Genomic DNA, 26314 nt, shown 5'->3' with positions numbered 1-26314 from the left:
CAGCAGGGGCCAGAGGAGAGAGGAGATCGCTGCATACCTGCCTGCCATGCCTGGGCTGGACGCTGAGTGCTGTGCACAAACAGGACCTGTTTGGTGTCAGGAGTGGGCGGGCTGGAGCATCACATGGCAGCTCAGAGCCCTCCCTCTTCTTGACATCATCACAGGTCCTTCAGGCTCTCCACTAGAATCTGCAGCTTCCTCATAACCTGTGCTGTGGAAAGGAAACGAGGGAAGGCTCTGTGTGCAGTCATGGGATGCTTTTACCTCACCACAGTGTGGCTGGCTGCCACATTAAAGAGGTTAGTCTTTACAAAACACAAAGCACTCTGCCACTCCTTTGGTGAACTATAACTCCCAGCATGTCATAGGATCTGCAGGACATGCTGGGAGTTATAGTTCTCCCATGGGATTTTAAAGCAGCACTCCAGTGTTATTTTGCAGTGCTGGAGTGGTGCTTTAAATATAAGCCCTGTGCCCCCATTCTTATACTCACCCTCCAGCGTCTTCATATAGTACTGTACAGACACCACACTGGTCCCGCAGCTTCCAACATAATAACATACTATTATATATAATAACACCACATATAATAGTATGTTATTTATGTTATTAAATATTTTACCACATTTTTTTGCTTCAAATATTTTTTTTCCCTATTTTCCACCTCTAAAACCTGGGTGCGCCTTATAGTCCGGGGTGTCTTATAGTCTGAAAAATACGGTAATTATGTAACAATCACACAATGTGATTTTCTGGATATTATTTTTAGATTCTCTCTCTCACTGGTGAAGAGTAGCTACGATAACAATTACAGAGCGCTCCATTCTGTGTAGGAGGGAAAACGTGCAAAATCAGCAGCGTATCCAATGCTTAATTCCCCAATGTACATGCATTGTTATCCAGGTGTCTTCCTCAGTTAGGGTGGACATAAAGGGTACCCTCATCTCTACCATGCTGTCGCAATAGGTAGTAGGCGCAATAATCATTATACTTTCAAATGCCCCCAAATAGAAATGTAGTGTAGTTCTTGTGATTTGCTCTGTCTTTCCTCATATGCAGGACCTTAGGTGTCCATGGTTACGACCAATCATCTAGTGACAGTTTGCTATTACTGGGTAACCACTGACATCTACTGCAATGCCTGCACATGGGGTAAGCAGTGTGTTATCAGAAGAACTATACTACTTTGGTAGGTATTTGCTAATAATAATAATCTTTATTTTTATATAGCGCTAACATATTCCGCAGCGCTTTACATTTTGCACACATTATCATCGCTGTCCCCGATGGGGCTCACAATCTAAATTTCCTATCAGTATGTCTTTGGAATGTGGGAGGAAACCGGAGAAACTGGAGGAAATCCACGCAAACACGGAGAGAACATACAAAGTCCTGGCAGATGTCATCCTTGGTGGGATTAGAACCCAGGACCCCAGTGCTACAAGGCTGCTGTGCTAACCACTGAGCCACCGTGCTGCCCCATAATATTGTTACACCTGAAAACAAGGAAAGAAAAGGTGGCAAGGCAATAAATATGTGCAGACCAAACAGGGAACTGATCATTTTTTTATTAATTAAAATGGTAAGCAAAAACAACAAAGCCCTTACAATTAAAACCATGTAAAAATGTCTATGCACTCACCACATTGTCAGCGGGATTACAGAGGTGTGGGCGCCCCAGGGTGAAGATAAATCACGACATAAAGGACATCTAGAGCACATCAATGAAATATTAGATGTAAGATGAGGGTTTAAAGAATGATTGAATTCATCAGTAAAAAAAAAGTGTCCTCTATGAAATGTGATTCTGGAAATGGGCAGATGGGTACAAGCCCTCCTACCAGCCAAGAAGAGGCTGGCAAAGGAGGACGCGCAACATGCACCCATCACAGTACCAGAGATTCAGCAGTAAAAAGAATAGAACCAAAATAATTATACTTAACCCCTTTCTGCCATTAGACGTACTATTGCGTCCATGTGGGGTGGGCTTTACTTCCCAAGGACGCAATAGTACGTCATATGCGATCGGCAGCGCTCACGGGGGGAGCGCCGCCGATCGCGGCCGGGTGTCAGCTGTTTATCGCAGCTGACATCCGGCACTATGTGCCAGGAGCGGTCACGGACCGCCCCCGGCACATTAACCCCCGGCACACCGCGATCAAAGATGATCGCGATGTGCCGGCGGTACAGGGAAGCACCGCGCAGGGAGGGGGCTCCCTGCGGGCTTCCCTGAGCCCCCCGCAGCAACGCGATGTGATCGCGTTGCTGCGAGGGTCTCACCTCCCTCCCTGCTCCCTCCAGCCCCGGATCCAAGATGGCCGCGGATCCGGGTCCTGCAGGGAGGGAGGTGGCTTCACAGAGCCTGCTCAGAGCAGGCACTGTGAAGCAGCCTGCACTCCTATCAGATCAGTGATCTGACAGAGTGCTGTGCAAACTGTCAGATCACTGATCTGTGATGTCCCCCCTGGGACAAAGTAAAAAAGTAAAAAAAAAAAATTTCAAATGTGTAAAAAAAAATAAAAAAAAATATTCCAAAATAATGAAAAAAAAAAAAAAAAAATTATTCCCATAAATACATTTCTTTATCTAAATAAAAAAAAAAAAAACAATAAAAGTACACATATTTAGTATCGCCGCGTCCGTAACGGCCCGACCTATAAAACTGGCCCACTAGTTAACCCCTTCAATAAACACCGTAAGAAAAAAAAAAAAAAAACGAGGCAAAAAACAACGCTTTATTATCATACCGCCGAACAAAAAGTGGAATAACACGCGATCAAAAAGACAGATATAACTAACCATGGTACCGCTGAAAACGTCATCTTGTCCCGCAAAAAACGAGCCGCCATACAGCATCATCAGCAAAAAAATAAAAAAGTTATAGTCCTGAGAATAAAGCGATGCAAAAATAATTATTTTTTCTATAACATAGTTTTTATCGTATAAAAGCGCCAAAACATAAAAAAATGATATAAATGAGGTGTCGCTGTAATCGTACTGACCCGAAGAATAAAACTGCTTCATCAATTTTACCAAACGCGGAACGGTATAAACGCCTCCCCCAAAAGAAATTCATGAATAGCTGGTTTTTGGTCATTCTGCCTCACAAAAATCGGAATAAAAAGCGATCAAAAAATGTCACGTGCCCGAAAATGTTACCAATAAAAACATCAACTCGTCCCGCAAAAACCAAGACCTCACATGACTCTGTGGACCAGAATATAGAAAAATTATAGCTCTCAAAATGTGGTAACGCAAAAAATATTTTTTGCAATAAAAAGCGTCTTTCAGTGTGTGACGGCTGCCAATCATAAAAATCCGCTAAAAAACCCGCTATAAAAGTAAATCAAACCCCCCTTCATCACCCCCTTAGTTAGGGAAAAATTAAAAAAATGTATTTATTTCCATTTTCCCATTAGGGCTAGGGTTAGAGTTAGGGCTAGGGTTAGGGTTAGGGCTAGGGTTAGGGCTAGGGTTAGGGCTAGGGTTAGGGCTAGGGTTAGGGCTAGGGTTAGGGCTAGGGTTAGGGCTAGGGTTAGGGCTAGGGCTACAGTTTGGGTTGGGGCTAAAGTTACAGTTAGGGTTTAGATTACATTTACGGTTGGGAATAGGGTTGGGATTAGGGTTAGGGGTGTGTCAGGGTTAGAGGTGTGGTTAGGGTTACTGTTGGGATTAGGGTTAGGGATGTGTTTGGATTAGGGTTTCAGTTATAATTGGGGGGTTTCCACTGTTTAGGCACATCAGGGGCTCTCCAAACGCGACATGGCGTCCGATCTCAATTCCAGCCAATTCTGCGTTGAAAAAGTAAAACAGTGCTTCTTCCCTTCCGAGCTCTCCCGTGTGCCCAAACAGGGGTTTACCCCAACATATGGGGTATCAGCGTACTCAGGACAAATAGGACAACAACTTTTGGGGTCCAATTTCTCCTGCTACCCTTGGGAAAATACAAAACTCGGGGCTAAAACATATTTTTTGTGGGAAAAAAAAAGATTTTTTATTTTCACGGCTCTGCGTTATAAACTGTAGTGAAACACTTGGGGGTTCAAAGTTCTCACAACACATCTAGATTAGTTCCCTGGGGGGTCTAGTTTCCAATATGGGGTCACTTGTGGGGGGTTTCTACTGTTTAGGTACATTAGGGGTTCTGCAAACGCAATGTGACGTCTGCAGACCATTCCATCTAAGTCTGCATTCCAAATGGCGCTCCTTCCCTTCCGAGCTCTGCCATGCGCTCAAACGTTGGTTTCCCCCAACATACGGGGTATCAGCGTACTCAGGACAAATTGGACAACAACTTTTGGGGTCGAATTTCTCCTCTTACCCTCGGGAAAATACAAAACTGGGGGCTAAAAAATAATTTTGGGGGGAAAGATTTTTTTTTTTAATTTTCACGGCTCTGCGTTACAAACTGTAGTGAAACACTTGGGGGTTCAAAGCTATCACAACACATCTAGATGAGTTCCTTAGGGGGTCTAGTTTCCAAAATGGTGTCACTTGTGGGAGGTTTCTACTGTTTAGGTACATTAGGGGCTCTGCAAATGCAATGTGACACCTGCAGACCATTCCATCTAAGTCCTCATTCCAAATGGAGCTCCTTCCCTTCCGAGCCCTCCCATGCGCCCAAACAGTGGTTCCCCCCCACATATGGGGTATCAGCGCACTCAGGACAAATTGGACAACAACTTTTGGGGTCGAATTTCTCCTCTTACCCTCGGGAAAATACAAAACTGGGGGTAAAAAATAATTTTGGGGGGAAAGATTTTTTTTTTTAATTTTCACGGCTCTGCGTTACAAACTGTAGTGAAACACTTGGGGGTTCAAAGCTATCACAACACATCTAGATGAGTTCCTTAGGGGGTCTAGTTTCCAAAATGGTGTCACTTGTGGGAGGTTTCTACTGTTTAGGTACATTAGGGGCTCTGCAAATGCAATGTGACACCTGCAGACCATTCCATCTAAGTCCTCATTCCAAATGGAGCTCCTTCCCTTCCGAGCCCTCCCATGCGCCCAAACAGTGGTTCCCCCCCACATATGGGGTATCAGCGCACTCAGGACAAATTGGACAACAAATTGTGGGGTCGAATTTCTCCTTTTACCCTCGGGAAAATACAAAACTGGGGGCTAAAAAATAATTTTTGTGGGAAAAAATTTTTGTTTTATTTTTACGGCTCTCCATTATAAACTTCTGTGAAGCCCTTGGTGGGTCAAAGCGCTCAGCACACATCTAGATAAGTTCCTAAGGGGGTCTACTTTCCAAAATGGTGTCACTTGTGGGGGGTTTCTACTGTTTAGGTACATTAGGGGCTCTGCAAACGCAATGTGACACCTGCAGACCACTCCATCTAAGTCTGCATTCAAATGGCACTCCTTCCCTTTTGAGCCCTCCCATGTGCCCAAACAGTGGTTCCCCCCACATATGGTGTATCATCGCACTCAGGACAAATTGGGCAACAAATTTTGGGGTCCAATTTCTCCTGTTACCCTCAGGAAAATACAAAACTGGGGGCTAAAAAAATAATTTTTGTGGGAAAAAAATTTTGTTTTATTTTTACGGCTCTGCATTATAAACTTCTGTGAAGCACTTGGTGGGTCAAAGTGCTCACCACACCTCTAGATAAGTTCCTTAGGGGGTCTACTTTCCAAAATGGTGTCATTTGTGGGGGGTTTCAATGTTTAGGCACATCAGTGGCTCTTCAAACGCAACATGGCGTCCCATCTCAATTCCTGTCAATTTTGCTTTGAAAAGTCAAACGGCGCTCCTTCCCTTCCGAGCTCTCCCATCCACCCAAACAGTGGTTTACCCCCACATATGGGGTATCCGCGTACTCAGGACAAATTGTACAACAACTTTTGGGGTCCAATTTCTTCTCTTACCCTTGGGAAAATAAAAAATTGGGGGCAAAAAGATAATTTTTGTGAAAAAATATGATTTTTTATTTTTACGGTTCTACATTATAAACTTCTGTGAAGCACTTGGTGGGTCAAAGTGCTCACCACACCTCTAGATAAGTTCCTTAGGGGGTCTACTTTCCAAAATGGTGTCACTTGTGGGGGGTTTCAATGTTTAGGCACATCAGTGGCTCTTCAAACGCAACATGACGTCCCATCTCAATTCCTGTCAATTTTGCATTGAAAAGTCAAACGGCGCTCCTTCCCTTCCGAGCTCTCCCATCCGCCCAAACAGTGGTTTACCCCCACATATGGGCTATCAGCGTACTCAGGACAAATTGTACAACAACTTTTGGGGTCCAATTTCTTCTCTTACCCTTGGGAAAATAAAAAATTGGGGGCAAAAAGATAATTTTTGTGAAAAAATATGATTTTTTATTTTTACGGTTCTACATTATAAACTTCTGTGAAGCACTTGTTGGGTCAAAGTGCTCACCACACCTCTAGATAAGTTCCTTAGGGGGTCTACTTTCCAAAATGGTGTCACTTGTGGGGGGTTTCAATGTTTAGCCACATCAGGGGCTCTCCAAACGAAACATGGCGTCCCATCTCAATTCCAGTCAATTTTGCATTGAAAAGTCAAATGGCACTCCTTCGCTTCCGAGCTCTGCCATGCGCCCAAACAGTGGTTTACCCCCACATGTGGGGTATTGGCATACTCAGGACAAATTGTACAACAATGTTTGGGGTCCATTTTCTCCTGTTACCCTTGGTAAAATAAAACAAATTGGAGCTGAATTACATTTTTTGTGAAAAAAAGTTAAATGTTCATTTTTATTTAAACATTCAAAAAATTCCTGTGAAGCACCAGAAGGGTTAATAAACTTCTTGAATATGGTTTTGAGCACCTTGAGGGGTGTAGTTTTTAGAATGGTGTCACACTTGGGTATTTTCTATCATATAGACCCCTCAAAATGACTTCAAATGAGATGTGGTCCCTAAAATAAAATGGTGTTGTAGAAATGAGAAATTGCTGGTCAACTTTTAACCCTTATAACTCCCTAACAAAAAAAAATTTTGGTTCCAAAATTGTGCTGATGTAAAGTAGACATGTGGGAAATGTTACTTATTAAGTATTTTGTGTGACATATCTCTGTGATTTAATTGCATAAAAATTCAAAGTTGGAAAATTGCGAAATTTTCATAATTTTCGCCAAATTTCCGTTTTTTTCACAAATAAACGCAGGTTATATCAAATAATTTTTACCATTGTCATGAAGTACAATATGTCACGAGAAAACAATGTCAGAATCACCAGGATCCATTGAAGCGTTCCAGAGTTATAACCTCATAAAGGGACAGTGGTCAGAATTGTAAAAATTGGCCCGGTCATTAACGTGCAAACCACCCTTGGGGGTAAAGGGGTTAAAAACAAAATTTAGGAGATCAATAATGAAGGAATCCTGGATACGATTACCTCCACATGCGTAACAGCAGGCAGTCCATATTAGTGACCAAGATTGGTGTAAAGTGGCTCGCGGCCTTCGTGAACAGTAAGGCCACTGAATCAAGTACTGTATTTTTCAGATTATAAGACGCATCAGACCATAAGATGCATCTCAAATTTTGGGGTGAAAAATAGGAAAAAAGATGGAGTCCTTTTTATAGTCCGAATTTAAGGTATGTTACCTGGAGGCCCAGACAGGAGAGCCCTGGTGAAGCCGCCGTCAGCGCTGGCGCCTCATGCCCCGGTTAGCGCTTCCTTCTACGCCTCACTGATGTGCTCTAGATGTCCTTTATGTCGCGGTGGTTGTGTTTTCTGCAGGTTTCCGCTCTGATTTATCCATATGTATCGACGCTTCACCCTTAGGCGCACAGAGCTCTGTAATCCCGCGGACAGTGGGGTGAGGGCGCTGAACCTCGGCCCTTTATGTAGATCGTTTGTGGACTGGGACAGCACGACTCTTATGCCGCCCGTCCTGACTCCTCTATAGAGGTTTTTAATTCTATATTGGGTCTGCACATATTTATTGCCTTGCCACCTTTTCTTTCCTTCTTTTCAGGTGAAACCATAATATTATTAGCAAATACCTCCAATTAGCAGGGTAGTATAGTTCTTCTGATAACACGCTGCTTACCCCATGTGCAGGCATTGCAGTAGATGTCAGTGGTTACCGAATAATAGCAAACGGTCACTAGATGATTGGTCGTAACCATGGACACCTAAGGTCCTGCAATGCCTGCACATGAGGAACGACAGAGCAAATCACAAGAACTACACTACATTTCTAATTGGAGACATTTGCTAATAATTATATTATTTTACCTGTAACATTGTGGAGATCATCCGTGCTGCCGAACAAATAGAAATCTGGACGTATTGATGAAAAGGAATGGTGGCTTCACTCAACGCATTTCAACGTCTATGTATGAGATCTCCTCCGGAAACACCACACACAAACCACATATACACCACATATACATTACCACATATACATCACATACACACCACATACACATTACCACATATACACCACACACATACAACATATACACCACATACACATTACCACATATACACCACATACACACCACATATACACATTACCACATATACACCACATATACCACATACATACAACATATACACCACATATACACCACATACACATTACCACATATACACATTACCACATATACACCACATACACACCACATATACACATTACCACACATACACCACATACACATTACCACATATACATCACATACACACCACATACACACCACAAATACAACACACACACACCACATACATACAACATATACACCACATACACACCACATACACATTACCACATATACACCACATATACATTATCATATATACCACATACATACAACATACACCATACACATTAACATACACATCATATACACACCAACATATATACCACATATATAGCACATACATACTACATACAGTACAGAGCAAAAGTTTGGACACACCTTCTCATTTAAAGATTTTTCTGTATTTTCATGACTATGAAAATTGTACATTCACACTGAAGGCATCAAAACTATGAATTAACACATGTGGAATTATATACTTAACAAAAAAGTGTCAACCACTGAAATTATGTCTTATATTCTAGGTTCTTCAAAGTAGCCACCTTTTGCTTTGATGATTGCTTTGCACACTCTTGGCATTCTCTTGATGAGCTTCAAGAGGTAGTCACCGGGAATGGTCTTCCAACAATCTTGAAGGAGTTCCCAGAGATGCTTAGCACTTGTTGGCCCTTTTGCCTTCACTCTGCGGTCCAGCTCACCCCAAACCATCTCGATTGGGTTCAGGTCTGGTGACTGTGGAGTCCAGTTCATCTGGCGTAGCCCCCCATCACTCTCCTTCTTGGTCAGATAGCCCTTACACAGCCTGGAGGTGTTTGGGGTCATTGTCCTGTTGAAAAATAAATGATGGTCCAACTAAACGCAAACCGGATGGAATAGCATGCCGCTGCAAGATGCTGTGGTAGCCATGCTGGTTCAGTATGCCTTCAATTTTGTATAAATCCCCAACAGTGTCACCAGTAAAGCCCCCCCCCCCCCCCCCCCCACACCTCCTCCTCCATGCTTCACGGTGGAAACCAGGCATGTAGAGTCCATCCATTCACCTTTTCTGCGCCGCACAAAGAAACGGTGGTTGGAACCAAAGATCTCAAATTTGGACTCATCAGACCAAAGCACAGATTTCCACTGGTCTAATGTCCATTCCTTGTGTTCTTTAGCCCAAACAAGTCTCTTCTGCTTGTTCCCCGTCCTTAGCAGTGGTTTCCTAGCGGCTATTTTATCATGAAGGCCTGCTGCACAAAGTCTCCTCTTAACAGTTGTTGTAGAGATGTGTCTGCTGCTAGAACTCTGTGTGGCATTGACCTGGTCTCTAATCTGAGCTGCTGTTAACCTGCGATTTCTGAGGCTGGTGACTCAGATAAACTTATCCTCAGAAGCAGAGGTGACTCTTGGTCTTCCTTTCCTGGGGTGGTCCTCATGTGAGCCAGTTTCTTTGTAGCGCTTGATGGTTTTTGCCACTGCACTTGGGGACACTTTCAAAGTTTTCCCAATTTTCGGACAGACGGACCTTCATTTCCTATAGTAATGATGGCCACTCATTTTTCTTTACTTAGCTGCTTTTTTGTTGCCATAATACAAATTCTAACAGTCTATTCAGTAGGACTATCAGCTGTGTATCCACCACACTTCTGCTCAACACAACTGATGGTCTCAACACCATTTATAAGGCAAGAAATCCCACTTATTAAACCTGACAGGGCACACCTGTGAAGTGAAAACCATTCCCGTTGACTACTTATAGAAGCTCATCAAGAGAATGCCAAGAGTGTGCAAAGCAGTCATCAAGGCAAAAGGTGGCTATTTTGAAGAACCTAGAATATAAGACATAATTTCAGTTGTTTCACACTTTTTTGTTAAGTATATAATTCCACATGTGATAATTCATAGTTCTGATGCCTTCGGTGTAAATGTACAATTTTCATAGTCATGAATATACAGGAAAATCTTTAAATGAGAAGGTGTGTCCAAACTTTTGCTCTGTACGGTACATAACACACATACCACATACATATACATAGTCATGTGTGTGGTGTTCCCTGAGGAGATCTCATACATAGACTTTGAAAAGCGTTGAGTGAAGCCACCGTTCCTTTTCATCAATACGTCCGGATTTCTATTAGTTCAGCAGCGCAGATGATCTCCACAGAGTTCCGTGTCTGGTTCCGGATCTGGTCATTTCGGTCACGTGGATCTGCAGCCGACCTTTATCTGTCCTATCAAAGAGGCACCAGGTGAGCAACGGATTCTGGAATTGTCGGAGAAGACCCTACGTGCGGTTCTTCTCACCTATAGCTTTACCTGTAACATATTAGGATAGGATCTTTGAGATGGAAGACCGCCCGGGGCCAAGAGATGGCAGAGACCGCCGGAGGCTGACAGACGGCAGAGACCGCCAGAGGCCGAGAGACTGCCGGAGGCCGAGAGACGGCCTAGACCGCCGGAGGCAGAGAGACGGCAGAGACCGAGAGATGGCAGAGACCACCGGAGGCCGAGAGACGGCAGAGACCACCAGAGGCCGAGAGACCGCCGGAGGCCGAGAGACGGCAGAGACCGCCGGAGCCATCGTTTAGCCATCCAAGCTTGAGGAGGCTAATTTGCATATTCCAGGTGCCTTCTGGGAAAAGCGAAGAGTCTCTCTAAGCTAGAAGATCGTTGGGTACAGCCGGGACCAGCTGCTTGGAAAGAATCACCAAACCAGGGATTCAAGCTTGAGAAGGCTAATTTGCATATTCCAGGTGCCTTCTGGGAAAAGCGAAGAGTCTCCCTAAGCTAGAAGATCATTGGGTACAGCCGGGACCAGCTGCTTGGAAAGAATCACCAAACCAGGGATTCAAGCTTGAGGAGGCTAATTTGCATATTCCAGGTGCCTTCTGTGAAAAGCGAAGAGTCTCCCTAAGCTAGAAGATCGTTGGGTACAGCCGGGACCAGCTGCTTGGAAAGAATCACCAAACCAGGGATTCAAGCTTGAGGAGGCTAATTTGCATATTCCAGGTGCCTTCTGGGAAAAGCGAAGAGTCTCCCTAAGCTAGAAGATCGTTGGGTACAGCCGGGACCAGCTGCTTGGAAAGAATCACCAAACCAGGGATTCAAGCTTGAGGAGGCTAATTTGCATATTCCAGGTGCCTTCTGGGAAAAGCGAAGAGTCTCCCTAAGCTAGAAGATCGTTGGGTACAGCCGGGACCAGCTGCTTGGAAAGAATCACCAAACCAGGGATTCAAGCTTGAGGAGGCTAATTTGCATATTCCAGGTGCCTTCTGGGAAAAGCGAAGAGTTTTTGCCTGTAGGACATTATTGCAAGAGAGCTTGGCTGAGTAGATTACACAAGAAGGAAAACACACAGCAAGTCAGCAGGATCTAGGAGCAACATGGCAGATGTGACAACCTACATGGTGAGCTGCAGCATGTGCTACATGTTCACAGATCGACCAGAAGAAGAATTAAATTTCACCTGTCAGAAGTGTAGACTAGTGGCCCTTTTAGAAGAAAAGGTGCGGGGTCTGGAAGAAAGAATAGCAACTTTGAAACTCATAAAAGAGAATGAAGACTTTCTAGACAGAACAGAAGCATCTCTACTGGTCACAGAAGGTGCAAAAAGTGTCAGAGAACCTCCAAAAGCAGATGAGTGGAAGCATGTGACCAAAAGAAGCAAGAAGACCATGGAGAAATCACCAACCACACAACTGAAGAACCGATATCAAATCTTTGTAGAGGATGAAGATGGCACACCTAAGGATCAAGCAATATCAGCAAGCAAAAAAGAAAAGGGCACACAGCAACAAGTGACAGCAAAAAGTACAGCCAAGAAGCAACGAAGAGTGGTGGTGGTGGGAGACTCACTACTGAGAGGCACAGAAGCAGCCATCTGCAGACCGGACATAACTGCAAGAGAAGTATGCTGCCTTCCAGGTGCGATGATCAAGGATGTGACCGATAGGATACCAAAGCTCTTCAGCTCCAAGGACGTCCACCCATTTCTTCTGATACATGTTGGCACCAATGACACGGCAAGGAAGGACCTACCGACAATCTGCAAAGACTTTGAAGAGTTGGGGAAGAAAGTAAAGGAACTGGATGCACAGGTAGTTTTTTCTTCTATCCTTCCAGTAGACGGGCATGGCACCAGGAGATGGAACAGGATCCTTGATGCAAACAACTGGCTAAGACGATGGTGCAGACAACAAGGATTTGGATTCCTGGACCACGGTGTGAATTACTGGTATGATGGACTCCTCGCCAGAGACGGACTACACCTCAACAAACCTGGGAAACACACATTCGCCAGAAGACTCGCTACACTCATCAGGAGGGCGTTAAACTAGAAGAAGAGGGGACGGGAAGAAAAACATTAGACTCGAACAAAGACGACCCAGGAAAACATACTCAGAAGGGAGGTAAGAACATTTCTAAAACAATCCACAGCGAGGAGATTGGAACAAAACAAAATCCTCTAAACTGCATGCTCGCAAACGCCAGAAGCCTGACAAACAAGATGGAAGAACTAGAAGCAGAAATATCTACAGGTAACTTTGACATAGTGGGAATAACCGAGACATGGTTAGATGAAAGCTATGACTGGGCAGTTAACTTACAGGGTTACAGTCTGTTTAGAAAGGATCGTAAAAATCGGAGAGGAGGAGGGGTTTGTCTCTATGTAAAGTCTTGGCTAAAGTCCACTTTAAGGGAGGATATTAGCGAAGGGAATGAGGATGTCGAGTCCATATGGGTCGAAATTCATGGAGGGAAAAATGGTAACAAAATTCTCATTGGGGTCTGTTACAAACCCCCAAATATAACAGAAACCATGGAAAGTCTACTTCTAAAGCAGATAGATGAAGCTGCAACCCATAATGAGGTCCTGGTTATGGGGGACTTTAACTACCCGGATATTAACTGGGAAAGTGAAACCCATAAAGGCAACAGGTTTCTGCTAATAACCAAGAAAAATTATCTTTCACAATTGGTGCAGAATCCAACCAGAGGAGCAGCACTTTTAGACCTAATACTATCTAATAGACCTGACAGAATAACAAATCTGCAGGTGGTTGGGCATCTAGGCAATAGCGACCACAATATTGTGCAGTTTCACCTGTCTTTCACTAGGGGGACTTGTCAGGGAGTCACAAAAACACTGAACTTTAGGAAGGCAAAGTTTGACCAGCTTAGAGATGCCCTTAATCTGGTAGACTGGGACAATATCCTCAGAAATAAGAATACAGATAATAAATGGGAAATGTTTAAGAACATCCTAAATAGGCAGTGTAAGCGGTTTATACCTTGTGGGAATAAAAGGACTAGAAATAGGAAAAACCCAATGTGGCTAAACAAAGAAGTAAGACAGGCAATTAACAGCAAAAAGAAAGCATTTGCACTACTAAAGCAGGATGGCACCATTGAAGCTCTAAAAAACTATAGGGAGAAAAATACTTTATCTAAAAAACTAATTAAAGCTGCCAAAAAGGAAACAGAGAAGCACATTGCTAAGGAGAGTAAAACTAATCCCAAACTGTTCTTCAACTATATCAATAGTAAAAGAATAAAAACTGAAAATGTAGGCCCCTTAAAAAATAGTGAGGAAAGAATGGTTGTAGATGACGAGGAAAAAGCTAACATATTAAACACCTTCTTCTCCACGGTATTCACGGTGGAAAATGAAATGCTAGGTGAAATCCCAAGAAACAATGAAAACCCTATATTAAGGGTCACCAATCTAACCCAAGAAGAGGTGCGAAACCGGCTAAATAAGATTAAAATAGATAAATCTCCGGGTCCGGATGGCATACACCCACGAGTACTAAGAGAACTAAGTAATGTAATAGATAAACCATTATTTCTTATTTTTAGGGACTCTATAGCGACAGGGTCTGTTCCGCAGGACTGGCGCATAGCAAATGTGGTGCCAATATTCAAAAAGGGCTCTAAAAGTGAACCTGGAAATTATAGGCCAGTAAGTCTAACCTCTATTGTTGGTAAAATATTTGAAGGGTTTCTGAGGGATGTTATTCTGGATTATCTCAATGAGAATAACTGTGTAACTCCATATCAGCATGGGTTTATGAGAAATCGCTCCTGTCAAACCAATCTAATCAGTTTTTATGAAGAGGTAAGCTATAGACTGGACCACGGTGAGTCATTGGACGTGGTATATCTCGATTTTTCCAAAGCGTTTGATACCGTGCCGCACAAGAGGTTGGTACACAAAATGAGAATGCTTGGTCTGGGGGAAAATGTGTGTAAATGGGTTAGTAACTGGCTTAGTGATAGAAAGCAGAGGGTGGTTATAAATGGTATAGTCTCTAACTGGGTCGCTGTGACCAGTGGGGTACCGCAGGGGTCAGTATTGGGACCTGTTCTCTTCAACATATTCATTAATGATCTGGTAGAAGGTTTACACAGTAAAATATCGATATTTGCAGATGATACAAAACTATGTAAAGCAGTTAATACAAGAGAAGATAGTATTCTGCTACAGATGGATCTGGATAAGTTGGAAACTTGGGCTGAAAGGTGGCAGATGAGGTTTAACAATGATAAATGTAAGGTTATACACATGGGAAGAGGGAATCAATATCACCATTACACACTGAACGGGAAACCACTGGGTAAATCTGACAGGGAGAAGGACTTGGGGATCCTAGTTAATGATAAACTTACCTGGAGCAGCCAGTGCCAGGCAGCAGCTGCCAAGGCAAACAGGATCATGGGGTGCATTAAAAGAGGTCTGGATACACATGATGAGAGCATTATACTGCCTCTGTACAAATCCCTAGTTAGACCGCACATGGAGTACTGTGTCCAGTTTTGGGCACCGGTGCTCAGGAAGGATATAATGGAACTAGAGAGAGTACAAAGGAGGGCAACAAAATTAATAAAGGGGATGGGAGAACTACAATACCCAGATAGATTAGCGAAATTAGGATTATTTAGTCTAGAAAAAAGATGACTGAGGGGCGATCTAATAACCATGTATAAGTATATAAGGGGACAATACAAATATCTCGCTGAGGATCTGTTTATACCAAGGAAGGTGACGGGCACAAGGGGGCATTCTTTGCGTCTGGAGGAGAGAAGGTTTTTCCACCAACATAGAAGAGGATTCTTTACTGTTAGGGCAGTGAGAATCTGGAATTGCTTGCCTGAGGAGGTGGTGATGGCGAACTCAGTCGAGGGGTTCAAGAGAGGCCTGGATGTCTTCCTGGAGCAGAACAATATTGTATCATACAATTATTAGGTTCTGTAGAAGGACGTAGATCTGGGGATTTATTATGATGGAATATAGGCTGAACTGGATGGACAAATGTCTTTTTTCGGCCTTACTAACTATGTTACTATGTAATGTGTATGGGGGGCTCAAGTTTCACCCACCTCACACCACTGCTCTTCCTAGTTCATCCCTCATTGTTAAAGGGGGGGATTGGATTCATCACACAGCCACGTATAGACCCGGTGTCACGCGCTTCGCCTCATGTCATGGGCTCTGCAGATTCGGGTGGTCTTTGTACAGACTCTCCATGCATTTATCCTCCACACGGGGGGGTCCCATTCTCCCTCCTCATCCGGCCAATCACACAGTCCTCAGCATGGTTAAGATCTCTGCTTACTGTCAGTGACTTTTCTTATAGCAGTACTGACGGCAGAGCGGTCAGATCAGCTTTATCTAGTCGGAACAATGCTCCACTAACTTACACAGGATGCCACACTGATACACTGTAACAAACACTGCTGCTGTGCTAAGCATTGCACCAATGTTGTCATTCACTGACAGAAGTAGAGGCCATTACCCTCCTGGAAACGACTGTCTGCACATAGGAAACAATGTTGGGTCACATGAGGATGAGGCTGATGCACGTGTGGTCGGTGGACCAGGGCGGCAGGAGATGCACTCACGTTCTGCAGCAGCTTCTCCAGGTTCTCCTGCAGCTCGTAGAAGTAGCGGGAGGTGATGAGGCCATCGCGGGATTTGCCCAGGCAGTCACGAGCCAGCTCGATCACCTGGTGATGAATGAAGCTGAGGACACCGTCACCCAGGGGCAGGACACTCTCGGCGTGCCGCAGGACGCTCTCACCGTGGGGCAGGACGTCTTCAGGGGCATTGCCAGTGATGAAATCTGCAAGTCTCTCCTCCATCTGAGCCGTGGCCTTCAGGAAAAAGAAAACGAGAAGAGGCAGCGGCGCAGGACGGCAGAGGCGCAGGACGGCAGAGGCGCAGGACGGCAGAGGCGCAGGACGGCAGAGGCGCAGGACGGCAGAGGCGCAGGACGGCAGAGGCGCAGGACGGCAGAAGCGCAGGACGGCAGAGGCGCAGGACGGCAGAGGCGCAAAACGGCAGAGGCGCAAAACGGCAGAGGCGCAGGACGGCAGCGGCACAGGACGGCAGAGGCGCAGGACGGCAGCGGCACAGGACGGCAGCTCGACGCAGGGGCCTCACCTTCGGGAACCGCTCCTTGTACACATGGTTCATCATCACTATCTCCCCATCAAAGGAGATAGCGCAACGGCCAGGACTGTGGAGAAAAAGCAAATGCAGCGAGTGAGAAAGTGGCGAGGTCTGTACAGGGGCATATTTATACCATACGGAGCGGTGTACGGGGCGAATATGATATGGGGGATGTACATATAGTGTACGGAGGGGAGTATACAATGCATGGAGTCCTCCACCATTACATGGTCAGGTGGATATAAAGGAACAGTCTTTGTACTTAGCAGCTCCCTTCAAGGATCCCCCCAATCAAAGAGAATCACCTGAGGCTCCGGGATCGCGGGCGCATGGCTGGGGAGCGGCGATCTTCCTCGTCGGTGATGTTCTCGGTGCTGAAGTGCTTGGTCAGGAAGTGCAGCTCGTCCGCGGTCGGCTGAAATGGCAGCTGGTGCAGCTTCTCCTGAGACGAGCAGGACGACTGAGTGCAGAAAACACAGAAGACGAACACTGAGATACAAGGAAGGCGGCTGCGGCGGAGGGCGGGCGCGGCCTCGGAGGGCTCGGAGAGAGGCCGCGCCGGAGGCCTCGGAGGGCGGCCGCGCCGGAGGCCTCGGAGGGCGGCCGCGCCGGAGGCCTCGGAGGGCGGCCGCGCCGGAGGCCTCGGAGGGCGGCCGCGCCGGAGGCCTCGGAGGGCGGCCGCGCCGGAGGCCTCGGAGGGCGGCCGCGCCTGAGGCCTCGGAGGGCGGCCGCGCCTGAGGCCTCGGAGGGCGGCCGCGCCTGAGGCCTCGGAGGGCGGCCGCGCCTGAGGCCTCGGAGGGCGGCCGCGCCAGAGGCCTCTGAGGGCGGCCGCGCCAGAGGCCTCTGAGGGCGGCCGCGCCAGAGGCCTCTGAGGGCGGCCGCGCCAGAGGCCTCTGAGGGCGGCCGCGCCAGAGGCCTCTGAGGGCGGCCGCGCCAGAGGCCTCTGAGGGCGGCCGCGCCAGAGGCCTCTGAGGGCGGCCGCGCCAGAGGCCTCTGAGGGCGGCCGCGCCAGAGGCCTCTGAGGGCGGCCGCGCCAGAGGCCTCTGAGGGCGGCCGCGCCAGAGGCCTCTGAGGGCGGTCGCGCCAGAGGCCTCTGAGGGCGGTCGCGCCAGAGGCCTCTGAGGGCGGTCGCGCCAGAGGCCTCTGAGGGCGGTCGCGCCAGAGGCCTCTGAGGGCGGTCGCGCCAGAGGCCTCTGAGGGCGGTCGCGCCAGAGGCCTCTGAGGGCGGTCGCGCCAGAGGCCTCTGAGGGCGGTCGCGCCAGAGGCCTCTGAGGGCGGTCGCGCCAGAGGCCTCTGAGGGCGGTCGCGCCAGAGGCCTCTGAGGGCGGTCGCGCCAGAGGCCTCTGAGGGCGGTCGCGCCAGAGGCCTCTGAGGGCGGTCGCGCCAGAGGCCTCTGAGGGCGGTCGCGCCAGAGGCCTCTGAGGGCGGTCGCGCCAGAGGCCTCTGAGGGCGGTCGCGCCAGAGGCCTCTGAGGGCGGTCGCGCCAGAGGCCTCTGAGGGCGGTCGCGCCAGAGGCCTCTGAGGGCGGTCGCGCCAGAGGCCTCTGAGGGCGGTCGCGCCAGAGGCCTCTGAGGGCGGTCGCGCCAGAGGCCTCTGAGGGAGGTCGCGGCGGAGGGCGGCCAGATGCTCTACCACCATAACATCCTGGGTCTGCTGGAGGCCACCTGAAATCCCACACCCTGGCGGTCTGGAGAGGCACAATATGGAGGCTGTACTGTTGACATTCCTGTCTCTGGGAACAATACAAGTACAGGTATCCACAGATGGGCAAGGGTGAAGGCACTCACCACACCAAGCCCGCTCCTGCTCCATACACTGGGCCTTCTAACCACACTATGCCAGCTCCTGCTCCACACTACTCCTTCATACAAGGTTGTCAGGAAATAGGAAGAAGTTCTGATTACTTCAGTTACACATGCAGAGCTCTCAGCTGCAGTTTCCTCTGCCTGACAGCAGAGGCTGGAATCTAAGCCACTCTTCCTCCCTACCCCCTGCTACATAGCTGTAATGTGAGACCAGTGTACCAGCCACATGCACTGAGGAATTTTTATGACTGTGTTGGGAAAGCCAGTCTTCCGTCTAAACCCTTCATTTCCCCCCCCCCCCCCCCCCCCGCCTGATACCAGCCGTAACTGGTACAGCAACTTTCAAACCGCATGGGACTCACTTGTTCTTGAAAAGTTATGCACAATGGCCCCGATCAGGGATAGCGATATAAGGGTTACATATTCCGAATTTCCACCGAGAAATCTATAACTCACTGAAATCGCTATGATCTAAACCCAACAAAATGCAAGGAACGGGTTTCTCCGTAAGCGGGTCATGTGTCTACGCCGTGTTTATACTTAAAAGAACCCCCATGATGTGGTGAGCATCATGATTATTCTGTCGTTCTTCTACGAGGTTCATACAGTGAGTTATGTATAGAAATGGCTTGTCATAACTCTAAGAAAAGGGAGTATTCAGCCTCTGATTGAGGTCACCACAGGGGGAGCGCCTTGGTTTTGAGCACGGAGATAAGTGAGTGAGACATCAGTCTTCACGGGTCCTTTGTCCAAGGAATGAGTTGAGAGTCAATCTGCCAGGCACTGGGATATATGCCCATCCCCCACAGCACATGGTCTGCCATGAGATGAAATGACGTAAGAAACTTTTTTTCAACGTTAATCCCATTTTATTAGTAACTGTACTGTACATACAGTTAGGTCCATATATATTTGGACAGAGACAACATTTTTCTAATTTTGGTTATAGACATTACCACAATGAATTTTAAGCAAAACAATTCAGATGCAGTTGACGTTCAGACTTTCAGCTTTCATTTGAGGGTATCCACATTAAAATTGGATGAAGGGTTTAGGAGTTTCAGCTCCTTAACATGTGCCACCCTGTTTCTAAAGGGACCAAAAGTAATTGGACAATTGCCTCCAGGGCTATTTCATGGACAGGTGTGGGCAATCCCTTCGTTATGTCATTCTCAATTAAGCAGATAAAAGGCCTGGAGTTGATTTGAGTTGTGGTGCTGCATTTGGAAGGTTTTGCTGTGAAGTAAACATGCGGTCAAAGGAGCTCTCCATGCAGGTGAAACAAGCCATCCTTAAGCTGCGAAAACAGAAAAAACCCATCCGAAAAATTGCTACAATATTAGGAGTGGTAAAATCTACAGTTTGGTCCATCCTGAGAGAGAAAGAAAACACTGGTGAACTCATCAATGCAAAAAGACCTGGGCGCCCACGGAAGACAACAGTGGTGGATGATTGCAGAATAATCTCCATGGTGAAGAGAAACCCCTTCACAACAGCCGACCAAGTGACCAACACTCTCCAGGAGGTCGGCGTATCAATATCCAAATCTACCATAAAGAGAAGACTGCATGAAAGTAACTACAGAGGGTTCACTGCACGGTGCAGCCACTCATAAGCATCAAGAAGAAAAAGGCTAGACTGGACTTTGCTAAAAAAAAAATCTAAAAAAGCCAGCACAGTTCTGGAAGAACATTCTTTGGACAGATGAAACCAAGAACAACCTCTACCAGAATGATGGAACGAGAAAAGTATGGTGAAGGCGTGGTACAGCTCATGATCCAAAGCATACCACATCATCTGTAAAACACGGCGGAGGCAGTGTGATGGCGCGGGCATGCATAAACCCAGCAGAGGCAGTGTGATGGCGCGGGCATGCATAAACCCGGCGGGGCAGTGTGATGGCGCGGGCATGCATGGCTGCCAGTGGCACTGGGTCTCTAGTGTTTATTGATGATGTGACACAGGACAGAAGCAGCAGAATGAATTCTGAGGTCTTCAGAGCCGCCATACTGTGTGCTCAGATCCAGCTAAATGCAGCCAAACTGATTGGTCGTCATTTCATACTACAGATGGACAATGACCCAAAACATAAAGCCAAAGCAACCCAGGAGTTTATTAAAGCAAAAAAGTGGAGTATTCCTGAATGGCCAAGTCAGTCACCTGATCTCAACCCAACTGAGCAGCATTTCACTTGTTAAAGACTAAACTTCAGACAGAAAGGTCCACAAACAGCAACTGAAAACCACCGCAGTGAAGGCCTGGCAGAGCATCAAAAAGGAGGAAACACAGCGTCTGGTGATGTCCATGAGTTCAAGACTTCAGGCAGTCATTGCCAACAAAGGGTTTTCAACCAAGTACTAAAAATGAACATTTTATTTAAAATTATTGAATCTGTCCAATTACTTTTGGTCCCTTTAAAAACAGGGTGGCACATGTTAAGGAGCTGAAACTCCTAAACCCTTCATCCAATTTTAATGTGGATCCCCTCAAATGAAGGCTGAAAGTCTGAACTTCAACTGCATCTGAATTGTTTTGTTTAAAATTCATTGTGGTAATGTCTATAACCAAAATTAGAAAAATGTTGTCTCTGTCCAAATATATATGGACCTAACTGTACAATACTTGTCTACTTTTATAATATCCTTTTACCCTCTTGTAAACACTGCCTACCTTTTTGGAGTAAAACATCTAAAATTACTAGCTTTCTTTCTCCTTGCTCTATAACGTACTGTCACGTCCTCTGAAGTGAATTATGCTACTAATTTGGGTTGGCTCCGGACCCGTTATTAATTAAGAAATCGGTGCTGGTGGCAGTGGAGTTGTCCTGTGCGTTTGGGAGACTTTGTAGCGACGGACAGCGTTGATAATTATTGTTCCCGCTTGAGTGGGAGTAGTTATATCGCCCTCGCTGCAGTGTGCCCATTAGCCAGTACAAAGTAAGGCAGCCTTTCTGGCGACTAATTATCCTAGGTGCAGTACCCTGTCTGACCTGAGGGTAAGGGGGGCGCCAGAGAGCTGCAGGTTCCAAACCGGAACTGGGAAATAGATAAATCCCCTTCAGAAAGAACTGGGCAACCAAACAACCCCGGTTCATGACATATTAGTGTGAGCGGTGGGGATGATAAAGATATTCTCCCTGGGATCCGTGACAAAGGTGATGTGGCTCCGAGTCAGAGACCACACCCAGGTCTCCAGTCATACACGCTGACCACAGCGGGGAGGCAGTGGCTCACACTTACAGACACAGCTGAGCTGGGAGTGTTGGTTCCATATCCAGAAGACGGCAACGATGCCAGAGACCAGCGACGCCCGTCCGTCCTGAAACAAGAGGAGCAAGTGTTATAGGCCCGGCTTGAGGAGACATGAACGCAGGCATGCCTGATACCACAGTGGGCACCTGTGAGATATGGAAAAATGCTATCTAATTGATATAATTTTAATATCTGACGGAATCCCCTATCAGATACAGTTTGGCCCAAAATACTTGCTCCCAAACTCAGCTCCCACCTTTGGCATTCTCCCAGGCCAAAAGGGAAATCAAATACACAATGTGACCTCATTATCCAGCGAAGACACATCCTTGGACAGGGCAGACCATTGTTTGTTTGTTTTTTTATAAGCTCGAGCACAAAGGTCTTTGAAACTCTCCCCGGGGAATGCAAAAGGCATAGACCCTGTGTCCCCCAGCACCAAGTCCAGAAATTATCACAGGGGTGTGAATTCTTGTGCAGTTACCAGCCAACTGGCTTCCTTTGTTGGACTCAGGCTGACACACAGACATATTGGCACCACGGATCCCAGGCTCAACAGCCCAAGGCTCTGAGCTATTGAATCTAGAAAATGACCTATAATAAAAGAATCTAATATCTCTGAACCTAGCCAATCAGCATCTGCATTCCTTTCTCCACAAGCCCATACCATGCAGCCACCACTAGAACTTGTTATTGAGTTATAAAGCATAGCTACCAGAAATTAAATATGGCAGCCATATTTGGTCTCCCTGCAGATGACATCCAGCAGAACCCAGAGGCGCTGCCGCCGTCCCATTTAGAGCTTCGGGCGGAAAGTTATGAACATCCACAGTTCCGGACGGAAAACCATGCTCTCAGATCTGGGAAGAGAGACGCTGCACAGCCTAGGGGTTTGCGTAGCGTCTGGGAAGGAGCAATCTTGAAGATAGGCAGCTCCTCATTCAGGACTCACTTTATCTACTGGCAGGAGGCCCATTAGCCGTCGCGGCCAGAGAATCACGTAACAAAGATTTGGACCTGTGATTCATCAATGCCTCCCTGTGGTCACGTGCTACATAACACAGTAATTGTAATCTATCTATCTTACCCACGAATCCCCACTTCTGGACGCTCGGTTGGTTATTATACGCTACCCGGCGTTGGTTTCTGACCCGATATAAGCCGGCTGTCGGATGGGAATTATATCTAACGAGGAACTGGTGACAACATACCGTACTGTGTTAGTGAGGAACTCTGACAGCGATGGCCAGGTTTACATATATATCCCCCCTCACTGTGAGCTCTTCAATAACTCGTACCTATAAATGGGAAGCCTCTCCGGCCACTATGTGCCCTTGGTGCACTTCCCTGACCGACCAGGGTAGGTGCTGGCGCCACAGAGCCGATCCCTGCTGGGTCATTCTCTCCCCTCCCTAGAGGTGAGTGAAGTCGACACTTCCTTCAACATGCCGTCACCACCACCATCGTCATCCTGCTGTCACTATCATCATCCCTCCATTCTCCCGAGCTTCCTTTGTCACCCTCCCTTGGTCGTACACTGTCTTCTTCAGTCCCCTCCCCCCACCATCACCCTCGTTCATCGTCCTCCTCCCTCTGTCCTCCGTCCCGTCTCCCTTCCTCGTTGCTCTCTCCACTTTGTCCTCAGTCCCCTCTGTTCTCCCCTATTGCCCTCCCTCATTATCCTATCCCCGTTTTCATCACTCCCATCTGTCATACCCCTATCGCCATCCCTCATCGTCCTCTCCCCGTTGTCAGTCCCTTCTTCCCCTGTCACCCTCCCTTGTTGTCCTCTCCCCATTGTCCTCAGTCATCTCCGTCCTCCCCCTATCGCCCTCCCTCATTATCCTATCCCCGTTGTCCTCACTCCCATCTGTCATGCCCCTATCGCCCTCCCTCCATCCCGCCTCGTCACCCTCCCTCTTTGCGCTCTGTCCGTCATCCCTCCCTTGTTGTACTCCCTCCATCCTCTGTCACCCTCCCTCGTTGCTCTCCGTCTCCGTCCCCCTAACGCCCTCAGTCCCTCTTGTCCTCCCCCTATCGCTCTCCATCCGTCACCTCCCCACTGTCCTCAATCTTCTCCGTCCTCCCTCCCCACTCTCCTCAATCTTCTCCGTCCTCCCCGTCACCCTCTCGTCATCCTCTCCTCATTGTCCTCAGTCCCCTCCATCCTCCCCCATTGCCCTCCCTCCATCCTGCCTTGTCACCCTCCCTCTTTGCTCTCCGTCCGTCATCCCTCCCTTGTGTCCTCTCCATTCAGTTCTCCCTCAGTCACCCTCCCTCGTTGCTCTCCATCCATCCCCCTTCTGCATCGCCCTCCCTCCGACCTTCCGGTCACCCTCCCTGATTGCTCTCCATCTGTCCGTCACCCTCCCTCTTCTCCGTCATCCTCCTTTGTTGCTCTCCAGCCATCTGTCACCCTTCCCTCATCGCCCTCCCTCCGACCTTCCCGTGACCCTCCTTCGGCGCTCTCCGTCTGTCCTCCTCCACGTCACCCTCCCTCGACGCTCTCCGTCTGTCCTCCATGTCACCCTCCCTAGTCGATCTCCGTCTATCCTCCTCCACTCTCCCCGTCACACTCCCTTGTCCCTCTGTCTGTCCTCCTATGTCCTTCCCCATCACCCTCCCTTGTCATCATCCTCTGTCACCCTCACTCCGTCCTCCCCGTCACTCTCCGTCCATCCTCCTCTGTCACCCTTTCTCAGTCCTACCCATCACCTTCCCTGTCCTCCCACTGTCACCCTCCTTCGTCGCTCTCAGTCCGTCCTCCTCCATCGCCCTCCCTCCGTCCTTCCCAGTCACCCTCCCTCGTTGCTCCCCGTCCATCCTCCTCCCTCTGTCCTCCTCCATCGCCCTCCCTCCGTCCTTCCCAGTCACCCTCCCTCATCGCTCTCCGTCCATCCTCCTTCCGTCCTTCCCAGTCACCCTTCCTTGTCGCTCTCCGTCCATCCTCCTCCGTCGTCCTCCCTCCGTCCTTCCCAGTCACCTTCCCTCATCGCTCTCTGTCCGTCCTCCTCTGTCGCAAGTTGAGTACAGACGAGCCGCGAGCTCCTGCGATTCCGGTGACCTCTGATAATGGCTCTGCACCATGTGAGTGCTGGATGCTGGGCGGCAAGAATCTACTTTTCGGAGTCCGGACTTAGCGCCATGTTCACGCTCTTGCACGTCAAGGTGCTGGTCCAGTGTGGCTTTCACATCCTCCCATGGTGCCGCACAGTGACGAAAGCTGGTTCCCGTACATTCGGGCACTGTACGCATTGCTTTTTGTTCTGAGTTCACACTCAGCTCTGCTAAACCGGCTCACGTATCTGTCACTACAGACGGAACTCACCTCCGCGCAGGCACGAAGGAGAAGTGGGCAACAGCATTTGGGGAAAAGTTTCGGGGGCTATCCAGGGGGCTGTTGCCTGTAGAAACATAACATGTAGTGAGATGACAGCTGGGGTCACCCGTCCCTCCCAGCAGCGCTCCCCCGGCAGGCGCACCCTCCCAGTAGCGCTCCCCCGGCAGGCGCACCCTCCCAGCAGCGCTCCTCCGGCAGGCGCACCCTCCCAGCAGCGCTCCCCCGGCAGGCGCACCCTCCCAGCAGCGCTCCCCCGGCAGGCGCACCCTCCCAGCAGCGCTCCCCCGGCAGGCGCACCCTTCCAGCAGCGCTCCCCCGGCAGGCGCACCCTCCCAGCAGCGCTCCCCCGGCAGGCGCACCCTCCCAGCAGCGCTCCCCCGGCAGGCGCACCCTCCCAGCAGCGCTCCCCCGGCAGGCGCACCCTTCCAGCAGCGCTCCCCCGGCAGGCGCACCCTTCCAGCAGCGCTCTCCCGGCAGGCGCACCCTCCCAGCAGCGCTCCCCCGGCAGGCGCACCCTCCCAGCAGCGCTGCCCCGGCAGGCGCACCCTCCCAGCAGCGCTCCCCCGGCAGGCGCACCCTCCCAGCAGCGCTCCCCCGGCAGGCGCACCCTCCGAGCAGCCCTCCCCCAGCAGGCGCACCCTCTATTCAGTGGCGCAGGTACATTGTCAGTCTCGGGGTAACTGCTGGCACGGGTGGGGGCAATAATTGTTCTGTCCGAGAAGGAATTTGCATTTCATCTGGATGTTCAGGATGAGACTGAATGATAAATCTGCAGGAGGAATTATCTGCAATCTCATGGGAAAGAGCCACTTGTACTCCAGTCACACCCAGAGCTGCAGGACAGAGTGCCATCAGCAGCGCATTGTGGGAGAGACACACGACAAGCGTCACTCTCCGCTCCCCACCCGGTCCTGTCCTCCTGGTCACCGATAGTTCTGGGGGTGACCAGTCCCCTTGGGATATAATG

General features: G+C 48.4%; 1 protein-coding gene across 3 annotated transcripts in view; it reads right to left on the bottom strand.

Annotated features, from left to right (window-relative positions):
• MAST2 (microtubule associated serine/threonine kinase 2) overlaps window positions 1-26314 on the bottom strand; it is a 155208-nt gene that overhangs the window by 26131 nt on the left and 102763 nt on the right. For all 3 annotated transcript variants that reach the window (XM_069735864.1, XM_069735865.1, XM_069735867.1), the window contains 5 exons: window positions 25336-25411; window positions 21996-22074; window positions 17257-17411; window positions 16943-17018; window positions 16402-16653 (listed from right to left, as the gene is read on the bottom strand). In XM_069735864.1, coding sequence (XP_069591965.1) covers window positions 16402-16653; window positions 16943-17018; window positions 17257-17411; window positions 21996-22074; window positions 25336-25411 — 638 coding nt within the window. The remainder of the gene's footprint in view (window positions 1-16401; window positions 16654-16942; window positions 17019-17256; window positions 17412-21995; window positions 22075-25335; window positions 25412-26314) is intronic.

This window comes from Ranitomeya imitator, chromosome 8, assembly GCF_032444005.1.
Source record: "Ranitomeya imitator isolate aRanImi1 chromosome 8, aRanImi1.pri, whole genome shotgun sequence".
Lineage (NCBI taxonomy): Eukaryota > Metazoa > Chordata > Amphibia > Anura > Dendrobatidae > Ranitomeya > Ranitomeya imitator.
Note: the sequence above shows the minus strand (reverse complement) of the source record. Positions and strands in the feature narration are given on the sequence as shown.